Source organism: Copadichromis virginalis, linkage group LG12 (genome assembly GCF_057382275.1).
Source record: "Copadichromis virginalis isolate Kocher_CV1m ecotype Utaka linkage group LG12, C_Virginalis_male_GT1.1, whole genome shotgun sequence".
NCBI classification, from domain to species: Eukaryota; Metazoa; Chordata; class Actinopteri; order Cichliformes; family Cichlidae; genus Copadichromis; species Copadichromis virginalis.
In genome coordinates this window covers 28,543,850-28,557,480 of record NC_140629.1, presented here as the reverse complement: position 1 = coordinate 28,557,480, position 13,631 = coordinate 28,543,850, and the positions used below count along the sequence as shown (strand labels likewise).

At 40.7% G+C, this 13,631-nt stretch overlaps 1 protein-coding gene across 4 annotated transcripts in view; it reads left to right on the top strand.

Moving 5' to 3' along the window:
* The first annotated feature begins 8,499 nt into the window (after nucleotides 1–8,499).
* The window catches only part of dmxl1 (Dmx like 1), a 70,038-nt gene continuing 64,906 nt past the window's right edge, over nucleotides 8,500–13,631 (top strand). For 2 of the 4 annotated variants that reach the window (XM_085475826.1, XM_085475823.1), the window contains exons 1-3: nucleotides 8,500–8,882; nucleotides 10,280–10,522; nucleotides 11,623–11,748. In XM_085475826.1, the coding sequence (XP_085331952.1) occupies nucleotides 10,436–10,522; nucleotides 11,623–11,748 (213 nt within the window). In that variant the 5' untranslated portion in view covers nucleotides 8,500–8,882; nucleotides 10,280–10,435. The remainder of the gene's footprint in view (nucleotides 8,883–10,279; nucleotides 10,523–11,622; nucleotides 11,749–13,631) is intronic. The other 2 variants (XM_085475825.1, XM_085475824.1) reach the window with 2 other exon arrangements.

Below are 13,631 nucleotides of genomic sequence, written 5' to 3'. Positions count from 1 at the left end.
AGAGAATAAGAGGGTGAGGGCCATAAAGACCAGAAGCATACGTCAGGAGAAAAGAGACAGAAGAGAAAGTTTTGTTGTCAGCACAGAGAGGACGGCAGGTGATGGAAGGATAATGACAGAGGGAGGAGCTTGCCTGACCCCTCTTGACCTCTTCCTGGATCCAGCTGCTGGGAAGAGTTAAGGGAAGTGGGCGCAGCAGCAACACTCCGAATGTGATGGGATATCCTGCTGCCTGCCCGTTAACCCCTCTTCCTCCATCGGTTATGCCTGTTCCCATCGTTTCACAGTCACCTCTGCGGGATGACTGTGCTCAAGAGCAACACAAACACACAGAAAACACTCACGGACTTCTAATGCAATGACGCACACGTGTTCACACACACGCGCACGCACAGATGGATACATGCCCTGATGTACTCAGGCCCTCTCACATGCTGACAGCCAAAAACACACACGGGCACACACATAACCACACCTCCAGTTGACTCAACAGTCACAGCCAAGGACGCTTTCACTCCGGTCACTGTATTACGCAGAAGTGAAGGACGGTGTTGAAATTATAGAACTGAGGACGAGGAGCTGGTGGATTACAAATACAGAAAGCCTGCCAGAGATGGCACCAGTGAAAACAATATTATCATGCAGTGCAGTGCAGCTGGTTTGGTTTACTGTGTGCAAACAAAGCCCATTATCCCTCTCAGTGCAGTTTTATACATACACATCCAAATGAAAGCTTATCGTTTAAAGAGTGTTTAAAGGATACACTTAATTACACTGCGACGAGACTCTTTAGCATTCTGTGATTACTGAAGCCAAATGTTAAATGGCTATTCTCTGTGAAAGAACAGTTGTTTTATTCGCCGCTATGCTCCATTAGGGTTAGTTACTTATGTCCCTGTCTGTCAGACAAAGTTCAGCACCTTGTGGGAATTTTCTGCTGTGAAAAAGCAGCTTTGCTCCACTTCCCCCAACCCATGAAACATCAAAGCATGGCCACACTGAAACTTCAAGCCCCATTTTGGCATTGCCCTCCTACCTCCAGATCCAGTAATTACAGTTCATACAAGACATCAACATTATTACTCGTCAAACCACTGTATAATAACACCACAAAGCACTTCAAAGAGGCAACTCAGATTTCAAGGGAAAAATAAAAACTCATGGATTATGCATTAGGAAGGACTGATTCAACCTTCTGTGGCTCAGTTCACGGTATCTGGAACGCGATCCAAACTTCATAATGAAGATTTATGTTGGCTTTAATTTGAAACTAAATTTTACGTGTTTGTAAAAACCGAGCAGGCCAGTGGTTTGAGGTGTTTTCACCTTCATTCATAATGCAGTGCCTTTTTCATTGGAACAATAGGATTATGCAGCAGCCGCATATGAATTTAGACTGTGAGGTTAAACTGCAGTGCCTTGTCAGTTTAGAGTCTTGCCAAGAGAGAATTTATTTACGTTTCAATACTGCCCTCTTGTGTCTTTGTTCAATATGGAAAAATAAAATACAAGTTTTGTATCTTTTTAAAAAACATATTCTTCCCTAATTAGACGAGAACCTTCTGCAGTCTAGTTTTACACCAAGATGTTCTCACTAATCCTTTCCACGTCTGAAATTCTCAATTCAACCTGACATGGAAAAAGAACAGAAAACATAACAAAGAGATTAAAAAAATAAAATACTATATTATGAGCAACTACAAAATACTAAAAGAAACATAACCTGCGTGTTACTGTACATAAATACAAAACTAACCGCAAGATCCAAACACGAGGTGAAAAAAAATACAAAATGTACACTTTAGGAAATTAAATGGTGCTAATATATTGCAGGAATCACAAACTTAATATATACTAACAGCTAATAATTTTTTATACAAATGCACAATAGTTCTTTTTATTGCTATTAAAGGAATTCAAACAATACTACTACTACTACTAATAATAATAATATAGTAACAATTTTAGCAATGCAATGAAAACATTTGATTGTGTTCTTGTTAAAAATAAGCCAAATTAGAGTAACAAAGAGCTTGACTGATTTGTCAATAGGTCACGTATCACCTTTTTGCCAATATATATGAATGTTGGCATTGATAATGGCCAATAAATGCAAATTATGAAATATGTGAGAAGTAAAAAAGAGACCCGGGGAGACACCCTTCAACCATGTTGTGTCTTGAAATTGCATCTGCATCTTTGGCAGAGTGTATAGTATTTTCCAAAAAGTACAAAGTAGTTATATATGAACAAATCATTCACACATACTTAATTTGTTACAATTTGCTATTGATTAATGTAAACTAGTTTCTAAAAGTGAAATAATGCATAACATGTAGAGCATGTATTCCATCCTACCCAGTATTTTAAAACCTAAATTTTCTTCCCATTTTCCATAGATGTACTATCTTGTAGGTTTTGAGGGATGCTAACAAATACATCTTGCACAGAGACATTTGATCTCTTCTAACTTTTAGCTTGGCACGTCTATTACTGAAATAGACTAGAGGGGTGCAGGAAGCTCAATACAACACACTCTTTTTTTTGGTCAGTAATTCAGTATCTTCTGTCATTAAGGTCTTGTTTTGGCTTAAATGTGTAACTAAGCTGTACTATTTCCAGTTTCAAATAAAAACTCAAACATTTATTTTTTTTAAAGGCACACTATGGCACACATCTACTGTATCTCTGCAGCAAAAAGTTGTTGTTTTTTTTAAAAAAAAGAAAGATGTTGCCAAAGAACTAATCTCCCTTAGTCAAACTCACAGCATTCAATAGCAGCAATATCCTTTCTACACTGCAGGCTAGAGTTTGTCTATGAAAAATTTCTCTTTTATTTTCTCTGTGAATGGTGTTCAAAGTCAAACCCACTGCTAGAAAACTGAGATGGTAAAAGGAGACAGGGTGACAATATACAGCAAGATGGATTGTGTGTGGGTGCAGAGATACGTGGGCGTGCACAAGCCTGTGTGCAAAAATGACTCCCATGTCAGTTTTCTACATGTATAGTAGACATAGGTTACATTTAACTGGCAGCAGTACGCTGATCAACCATGAATGTTAAGAATATTTTTTAAAAAAACAGTATGAAATAGCTTATAGTATCATCTTTAATAATGCTGTGACCTACTTCCTGACTGGAAAGTCAACAATTTCATCATCGCTAAACGCCGTCAACCTTCCCTAATGTCATTAACATGTCAGCCATTTTAATTAGTAATGGAGAGTGTCTGTCCCATTTATCTCAACATGACTTAATTGAGTTTGAAGCCTGCACTCCCCACCATCCTCATTTTCATCCCCGTTCAACACTGCTTTGTTCATTACAGTGGAGCTCAAGCAGAATTTGTGAAAATATAGTGCACATTAAGAAGTTATCTGTGGGATAAATTATCACAGAGCATGGGCCTCTATGAGATTACAGTTATACTGTGCTCATTCACTAAAATTCAATGCATTTCCATCCAATTATATTGCTTTAGACAAAAAGGCGATAGCACAAAGTATTTATAGAGGTGCGACATGAGGAAATGAAAAGCATCACATCATTAGGCCTAATAGCCTAATGGTTCAATCATTCCGACTGGTGAAAATAAACTGGAATGCAGTGTGCTGAACAACAATGACACCCTGTGGTTATTTGTAATTAATACAAGAAATTCAGTCGCCTCACTTATACACTTTGGAGTCTTGGTCAAGCAAGGACCAATATTTATTTACCTTTAACAAAAACAATAATTGGGCATTACTTACAGCTGCTGAGATCATGCCTTCTCTTTAAAAATTAGTATCAGTTCTCCAAGAGTTGCATGGTTTTTCCATTTACTTTGGGAGTTAGGCTGTTACACCATCTTGGAAAACTTCCCCACATTACTTCATGTATTTAGGCTGTTTCACTATCCTTATGCTGACTCCAGAATGTTGAAATCAGGGCTCTGTGGGACTTCTTTCAATTGATGATGCAGCTTTTTAATTCTTTTGGATCATTGTTATGCTTCCAAATTCATTTGGGGCTCATCAGATGCTTCCCTGGTGGATTTGTACTTCTCAACACTGAAGAGACAGATAATTTTGACCAAATTGTCAAACTTGCCAAAAATTACACCCCAAGCCTTGAGGGATCCTTAGACTACACTCCTTGCATAAATCGTCTGCCCTTTGGAGAACAAACTGGCTTCTGTTAGTGGTAAGGATTCAACATTTTGACTCATCAGTCCACTGAACCTGCTGCTATTTTCTGCACACATTTTCAGGGCTGAAGTGAGGCGTCATCTTGATTCCACATCTGAACAGTGGCTTTTTAGCTACAAGTCTCACATAGAACTCAGACTTCTCTAGATTCCAAATCTCAGCTGATGGTGATCAAGCATTTGTGATACATCACATCACCGTAAAGGAATTTTGGCCTACTATTTTTTGCACAGTTGTTTAATTCAGCCACACTGGAAGGTTTTTGAGCATACATGGTCAGGGTACAAACTGATGGCTGGATATTCTCCTCCTGGTAGAGAGCAAAACTCATGGTTCCATCAACTGCAGCAAGTCATCGAGGTCCTGACGCAACCCCAGACAATCACACTACCACCACATTTGACTGTGAGTATGATGTTATTTTTTTTATAAAACACCGTGTTTATTTTAGGCCAGATGTAATGGGTCACAAACCCATATGTTCCCAGAATTCATGGGGATCATCATCAAGATTTTTATTGGCAAATGTGAGACAAGCCTTTGTGCTGTTTTTGGTCAGGAGCAGTTTTCTCCTTGGAACTCTCCCATGGATGCAATTTTTTTTGGCCTCAATCTTATTGTTCAGTCCTTTATGGGTTCTTTTGTGACCTCCTGGATGAGTAGTCAAAATGCTTTTGAAGTAATTTTGGTAGTGGGGAGGTTCGCCACTGTTCCAAGTTTTCTCCATTTGTGGATAATGGCTCTTACTGTGGTTTACTGTAAGCCTTGCCACACTCATACACGTCAGTGACTTTGTATCTAACCTGTCATGGTCCTGGGCCATGTGGGCCCAGTATTCTTAGTTTTCATGTATTTTTGTATTTTGTTCTTTATTTAGGCCATGCTTCCTGGGTTGATCTGTTACGTTGTTCCTTATGTGTTTTCCCTTCGTGACTCTTACCCCCTGTGTGCCCCTCTGTGTATTTATGAGCCCTCGTCTCTCTTTGTGTTTTATTCTATGTTTTCCCCAGCCCGTTATGTCTGCGTTCTCCCCGTGCTCTCTCTCCTCCTGTTTGAACCTCTGTGTACTTCCTGTTTTACTTTGCCCATCTCCCATCAGTGTTACGTTCACTCCTGCCGTGTCTTGTTATGATTATCAGTGTCACCTGTGTTCCCCGTGTGCATCCACTTCCCCTGATCATCCCTCATGTGTATTTAGTCTCTGTGTTTCATACAGTCTGTGTCGTGTCGTCTGTGTTCCCACCCCCTGTGTTCCGTATTTCCAGCCATAGCCTTTCCTTAGTTTGTCCAGTTTAGGTTTCTGTTGAGCTACTACTCATATGCTGCCTTCACTCTGTTTTGTTCCTTTCATCAGCCATAATAAAAGGCTCGCTTTTGTTTAAATCCACTCCTGCATCCTCGCTTGTGTTCGCACCTGGGTCCACCATACACATTCCCGCACGGTCTGCCTCCGCAGACCGTGACATAACCTGTTTTTGAGTTTCTTTAGATTACTCTTAGATGTTATTATCCTTTGCCTTTTTTTTTAGCTAATTAATGATTTAATGAGTGGGTGGGGGTAGTTTTTCACACAGGGCCAGGTAGGTTTGGATAACTTTTTTACTTAATAAATTAAATCATCATTTGAAACTGCATTTTGGTTTGGTTTGGTTTCTTTCACTGGATTCAGGCCAACCAACAGCAGGGGAACTGAGGGAGGTGAGAATAGAGCCAATGAGTTGAATCTGTGTTTCAATAGATTCGACACCACAGTGTCTGCTCCTACCCCCACAACCTCACCCGTAGTCAGCCTGGAATCCAGAACCACACCACTGTGCCAGCCTCTCTCGTCACATGGCGCTGTTGCCTCCTGTGAGATTCCTGACACCCCTCCCCCACCCATCACCTTCACTCAATACCAGGTTGAGATGCAAATGAGGAGACTTCACTCAGGCAAGTCTGCTGGACCAGACGGAGTGAGTCCCCTTGTCCTCAAGACCTGTGCCCCCCAGCTGTGTGGAGTCTTTCATAAACTGTTTATGCTGAGTCTGAGTCTGCAGAGGGTCCCGGTGATGTGGAAGACATCATGCCTCGTCCCTGTACGAAAGACGCCACGTCCCAGTGGCCCCCAGGATTACAGGCCCGTGGCATTGACCTCCCACATCATGAAGACCCTGGAAAGGCTCATCCTGGACCAGCTGCGACCCATAGTAAGACCACACCTGGATCCCCTTCAGTTCGCTTATCAGCCTCGTCTCGGAACTGAGGACGCCATCATCTACCTGCTCAATCGTGTCTACACCCATCTGGACCAGCCGGCGAGCACTGTGAGGGTCATGTTTTTTGACTTTTCCAGTGCTTTCAACACCATCAGGCCGACCCTCCTGGGTGATAAGTTAGCAGCGATGCAGGTGGATGCTTCTCTGGTGTCCTGGATTGTTGATTACCTGACAGGAAGACCACAATATGTACGTCTCCCACAGTGTGTGTCTGACAAGGTGATCAGCAACACAGGGGCACCACAGGGGACTGTCCTCTCCCCCTTCCTCTTCACCCTCTACACCACAGACTTCAGCCACTGCACAGAGACCTGCCATCTTCAGAAGTTTTCTGATGACTCTGCGGTGGTTGGATGCATCAGCAGGGATGATGAGACAGAGTACCGGGCTGTGGTCGACTCCTTTGTCACATGGTGTGAGCAGAATCATCTGCAGCTCAACGTGGCAAAGACCAAGGAACTGATCGTGGACTTCAGGAAGACCAGGAAACACTTGACCCCTGTTTCAATTCAGGGGGTCAGTGTTGACATTGTGGAGGACTATAAATACCTTGGAGTACACATTGACAATAAACTGGACTGGGCTAAAAACACCACAGCACTTTACAGGAAGGGCCAGAGTCGTCTCTATTTTTTGAGGCGACTGAGGTCCTTCAACATCTGCCAGAAAATGCTGAGGATTTTCTATGAGTCTGTTGTGGCCAGTGCGATCCTCTATGCTGTTGCATGCTGGGGGAGCAGGCTGAGGGTCGCAGATGCCAACAGACTTAATAAACTAATCCGTAAGGCCAGCAATGTTGTGGGGATGGAGCTGGACTCCCTCAAGGTGGTGTCGGAGAGGCGGATGCTGTCCAAGATAAAGACAATGTTGGATAACACCTCCCACCCACTCCATGACATGCTGGTCAGTCACAGGAGCTCGTTCAGTGAGAGACTGAGATTACCGAAAAGCACCACTGAACGACACAGGAAATCATTCCTGCCTGTGGCCATCTCCCTGTACAACGCATCCACTTAACACACTGTTTGCTGCTACAACTACACATGTTTCTTTTCCAACTATTTATTTATGAGTGACTTATGTATGTATGTATGTATATATATGTATATATTGTACTATTCTTAGTTAGTGTATTGTCTGTCTTGTCTTAATGTTGGTTTAAAATGGAGCACTGTAACAAAAAAAAATTTCCCCCAGGGATCAATAAAGTATTCTGATTCTGATTCTGATTCTGATTTTGGTGATGAAGTGTGACAAATATGCACAATCCAGCCCCCTCAACCCACCCCCCCAAAAAAAACAAAACCCAAAACTGAGAAATCAGGAAGGCGCAAATACTTTTTCACAGCTGTGTAAATGTAGTTAGGTGGCCTAGGTGTCCAAATTTGTGTGGGACTGCTAAGTATTTTTACCTCTTGTTTCCCAAAAATTGAGAAAACGCCCCACATTTTCAAAGGTTATAGTTTTCCAAATATTTTAAAAATATTTTACCCAAAGAAGAAAAATACAGCTCAAAAGGGGATGAGTTAACAGCTTTAATAGCCACTCTATGAATACAAACTTTAGCTGTCATTTACAGCTAAAGTTTTCACTTATTAAATATAGTATTAGTCCTTCAAATGACTGATGACAGAGCTGTGTTAGATGTATCAACAGTTTAAACCTCTCATTATTGGGTAAGATCCCAGTCCCTCATACAGGCATATTCCTTACCCCACACGTTTTAGTTATGAACTGGTCAACCTACAGTCAGTACAGTGCTCAAAAATACTCCTACTGTATGATAGTGCTACTGTAAAATTTTGGGGACAAAGTTCAAACAACATAAAAGTCATATTTTTACGTTTTTACATTTTTAAAGTGGAAAAGAAAAACGTTAAATACAACCATCTCCAGGTATGGCTGTGTTTAACTATTTACCTTCTCTATACAAGCCAATGCACCCACGAAAAACAACGCAAAACGTGTTAGCTACAACTGTAAAAGCCTGTGTGCCTGAACGTCACGTGCGAGAGTGCGAGCACGGTTTTAAAACTACAAGACCCACGATGCTTTGCAGCGAAACAGTCATTATCATCACATATCTTCAACATAAGGAAAAGCTTCCTCTTTGGAAGGGTTTTATTTGCTAACCTCGGGCAGAGGGTGACTCCTACTCAGAGTCAACATTTTGAGTCAATAGATAGTTCCTTCTCTCGTAAAGTATTGACTGTTTGGCAAATGTGCGCCATAAGTGACATAGTGCTAGCGTTGTAGCCTAGGAGCCTGCTCAGAGAGCGAGCTTCAGAGGCTAGTGCGAGCTAACGCTAGCAAAAGCTAGCTAAACTAAGACCGAATCCGTGAGATTATAACTGTATTCACCGAAAACATCAGGCGACGGGAGTAACCGTTGATGTTATATCTGCAGGAGATGTCAAGAAGCAGCAGCATAAGGTAAGCAGATCATTACTGGTGGTGTTACTGTGTGTCCTGAAAGACTGCTGATAGCTAGTTAAACTTGACAGCTAAGTTAGCGTTACGACTGGAGGGATTGAAAACATGTATGAAATGTCTGCTTTTGCACAGTGACAGTGAGCTAAATGCACGCTTTTGTCTAAACGGGAGAAAAAAATGCTAGTCAGATGAGGTATCGGTAGCTGTGTCTTAATGCGCTGGCTTGTGAAACGTTATCACGTGAGTTGCCACAGCACAGGAAGCATATGTTAACCCCTCTGACGTGGATTTTTTATCCTTCTGGTGGTGTTATTTTTGTTCTGTAGCGTTAAATTTTTGAATCGTTAAAACTGTCTCTGAAACTTTTCGTTCATTATTTTCAGTAGCGCACCTGCGGTCGACACGTAATCTATACTTGTTTAAACGTGTGATTTTCAGACTGTTCAGCCCTTGATTGTATGATAAGTTGATTAACCGGGCTCGTAGGGTTACAGTAAGGTGTAACCTGCACCGGTGATCCATTTAACCCTCCGTACAAATTCCCTGCACCCTTTTGATTAATGGACTCCTTGTATTGAATTTACTTCGCTGCCAAATACACAAAGGTGAAATACTGTTTTTTTTAAAGTGTAATTAGTAAACCCTTTTAAATCCCACATCTGTTCCTGTTACTGAAGGAACAGTAACTCTGGGAGAACTGTTTTGTATTTGTCTTTTGTTAAGACAGTCAGTGCTGTTTCAGCTATGTGCAAATATGTACCTTTGACAGTGGTTTCAAATTTCCCTCCTGTAACTAGATAATGTGCACAGAGCTAGCAAAACATGAGCTACACCATCACCTTGCTTCTGCAGTGCTCCCAATTTTAGCCACAGTGAAAAATACCCTTCATATTTTAGCCCCTATCACTTTTTATCCGTCCTGGTTGTTACTCCATTTATTACAGATTCTGAATACTTTTCTAGCACAATTAGAGACTGGTCTGCCAAGCTGACTGCATATCTCTTTCAATTAAAGCCCTCTTGGTTATAACCTCTAAAAGTGCTGATGTTGAACTAATGGTGTGCATTTTTAAATTCGGAGCTGGGTCACGGGGATCAGAAGAGCTTTGGTGCCAGTTTGCTAAGCTGTCTGTTTGCTAAATAAAAAGACTAATACCAAGGTACACCAAGGCTCTTTTACAAAATATTTTTAAGATTACTGAATGCCTTGCCTTCATAGTGTGGTTTGACAAAGACTGTTTAGAGACATGTATTTCTTCCATGCTAATATTACAAGTGCTGAGTGTTAAAATTAATTTGCAGTCAATATCCGGGAGTCGGTAATGTACTTGAGGCTTGACGCTGACTGAACCAAATCATGTGCTGTTTATCTCTTCCTCCTCTTCTTCTTGTGACAGCAAGTCTGTAGTGATGCTGCTGATGTGAAATTATAGGTTACGCACAAAGATGAGCAAATCCTTCTCATGGTTTCCCATGAATCTCACCTGGAGTGGGAGGGTTCTGTGAAAAGGGCAAGAAGAGGAAGGATAACGCGTGGACTATAATCAAGAGTCATGAATCTCCATCAGGTCCTTACGGGAGCTGTCAACCCTGGAGACAACTGTTTCTCTGTAGGAAGCGTCAACAATGTGCCATTCACGGTAAGATATTTCAGACTCTGGAAGTATTTCCCCCCTCAGCAGTTTAGGAGCTTTGATTCATGGGGGGTGGCTAAACTGATTTGTCACAATAGCAGATTTCCTAGCAGATTCCTTTGAAACCTAATGTGCTAATGTACCGCACAAAGTTGTTTAATGGGCTTGGGACTTTGTTATGTATGAAAAACAGAAGCTGAAATACATGTGATCTCAAAGCTTAAAACTCTATTAGAGAATTACATAAATGTTCGCCACACTGGTGGCAACTTTGTAAATAAAATAAATGTAATTAAAAAACAACAACAATAATGAAAGTCTCTGCTGTATTATAGGCTTTCTGTGTCATTGTTTTATTATTTGTCAAAATGTTATTGTATGTTCTGCTGTCACCCAGCTCTGCCTCGAAGTAAGTAATAAACACCAACTAATCACCAGTATGTGAAAACCTGCCTGTACTGGTCATTCTGTGGTGTCATGAGTTTGTGAGGAGGCGGCCAAACCTTTGAGACCATGCAAAGAAGAATGTGATTGCAGTAGAGTCTGAACAGTGAAGAAAGGAGATTTAAGTTGATTAGAGTAATTAGATTACATTACGTTTTTTAATGCTCTAATTTTTCAGAGCATTGAGGGCTGAAATCAACTTCTTTTTTCCTTCAAGGGTAGGTTTTATTCAAAATGTAATTCCATCTCATGAGACTGGTATAAAAAAACAAAACAAAACAAAACCTTACTGATGGATTTTGTCTACCTGACCCCTTGACAGGTGAGTCAGAGTGCTAATTTCAGACACTGGCAACATGCTTTTCAGGAATGGATTAATCGGGGAGCCATTATTGTCCTTATGTCCTCTTGTGAAAGAGGAAAAGTCATAGTGAATCACAGTTCATGTGAGGAGCTCCTTTTGAGTGCCACAGAAATAGAGCATGGAATTCTAATCTTATCTGCTTGGACTTGAGGGCTGTCATATGATGGCATGTTTGATGCCTTGACAATAGCTCTGGGACAAGTGCAGTTCAAGTGACCCTTCATGCAATCCTGGCCGGATGAATCTTAGAGTTTTATGTTCATTTCTCTAACCCTCTCACTGTCTTGTCTCTTGATAGGCCTATGCATCAGGTTGTGACGTGGTGATTTTGGGCAGTGATTTTGAGCGACTGCAGATCATCCCAGGGGCCAAACATGGCAACATACAGGTCGGCTGTGTCGACTGCTCATTGCAGGGTGGACAGGTAAGACCAACGGTGTGGTGCTTTTATTCACTGGGGTCCTCAGGCTGACTTGTGCTTGAATGCGCAAGCGTGAGATCCCAGTGATGTAACTAAAGCAAATCCCAGTGAAAATAAATGGAGCCAGATTTCAGTAAAAGATAAATGGTTTGCCACATAGAGTAATTATGTAAGACCATTAGACGATAACATATATTTATAGCTAGAGCAGGGTGATATGACCAAAAATATTTATCACGATATACATTTGAAAATTTGCGATAACGATATAACTGACGATATAATTGACACTAGACAAAATACTTTACAACTCCACAACTTTATTAGTGCAAAAAAAAAACCCATCAATGTATTTTCACTTAAAGAAGCAGCTGTTTTTTATTTGCATTAAAGTTACATAAATATTTTACAGTGCAAATGCAAATTCCTTGCTGACAGTTTAACCAAAAGGCATTTCCAGTGGAAATTGGCCAACATATCCTCAGCATAACCATGTATAATATCCACAAAACTTAAAAAAAGGTTATACACACACACAATACAGTAATATTATGTTGAAGCACAGTAAGTATCACTCTGCGAGGTTCCTGCCTACGATAGCTGTAATGCCCCGACAATCCATCAAGCGGTGCGGCTTCGTAGCTTAGCAAAGTTGTACTAAAACATTTGACAGATTTTTGAGCGCCGTGTACGACATAAAATCGTTTCGAGGTCAGTAAACACAACCAGAATTCATACATAAGGCCCACAGGATCATAAGGGGCACTGTCGATTTTCAGAAAAATCAAAGGATTGATTTTAAGTGTGCCGTATTTTCCAAACAACACGTAATAACGACGGCGTGCTAGCACGCTCTACCAAAAATAGTGCTGTGTTGTGTATCTGACGGATGAAAGCTAAACCAGTTCCACACCACTGAAGTTGCAGCATTTTTACAAACCAATTCTGGTTCATCCGTTTCATTCAACGATCCACTTTCGCCCTTCTCATTCTCCATCGCCGCCATGCTTTTTCCGCCATGCGCATATGAAAACAAAGGCACGGTGCATGCGCATTTACCCATATTCTATCGCGATATTTCATTTTCTTATTATTGCCCAACATTATTACAGTGAACGGTATGATATGGCCCAGCCCTATTTATAGCTCATTAATTGTTTTAATTATATTTATTTTTCCACATAAAAATACCAAACACTTAGTTGCTTGAGCTTAGAAAATGTGCAGATTCAGTGCTTGTCTTTGTTGTATATCATTTTAGGGTATTCGTTTGTGCTCTGAATGGCTTTTTAAAAGTTTTGTTTTTTAGACAAATTAATTGAAAAATGGAGTTTAAATATATTTTAGTTCCAGCCTTGAATAAAATTATAAGACATTATATTCATTCCAAACCCATAAACTGTCTTTTGGTTACATGGGACAAAGCAACGATCAACTATAAATTAGCTTTAATGTTTGAAAAAACATCTGACCCATAATTAAATTAAAAAGAAAAAAAGCAGAAGGTGCTAAACATTGCAGGGCCCCATGACATACCGTTTTCTTTTACTTTAATATAATGACCACACACGTGTGGTTGATTATATTGAGTGGTAAGCAAGTTCCACTTTGTGACTTGCTGTTTTTAGTTGTTTTGGTATATTAGCTGTTTTGCAGTGCAATTTATTAGCAATCTCTACTGCTGTCTTAAGTGTTGGCAGCTTATGCTTTCAGGAAAGTCACTTGCGGGCAACATCAATGGGCAGCTTAATGAACTCGAGCTTCCCATCATCAGCTCTAAGTGAAGTAAAAACCACCCAGTAAAGCTGGTGATTGTACAGCAAGTGCATTTGCTGTTGTCACTGACAAGTCCTTTAATGTGGGCACAAACAAAAGATCTTCTGTGA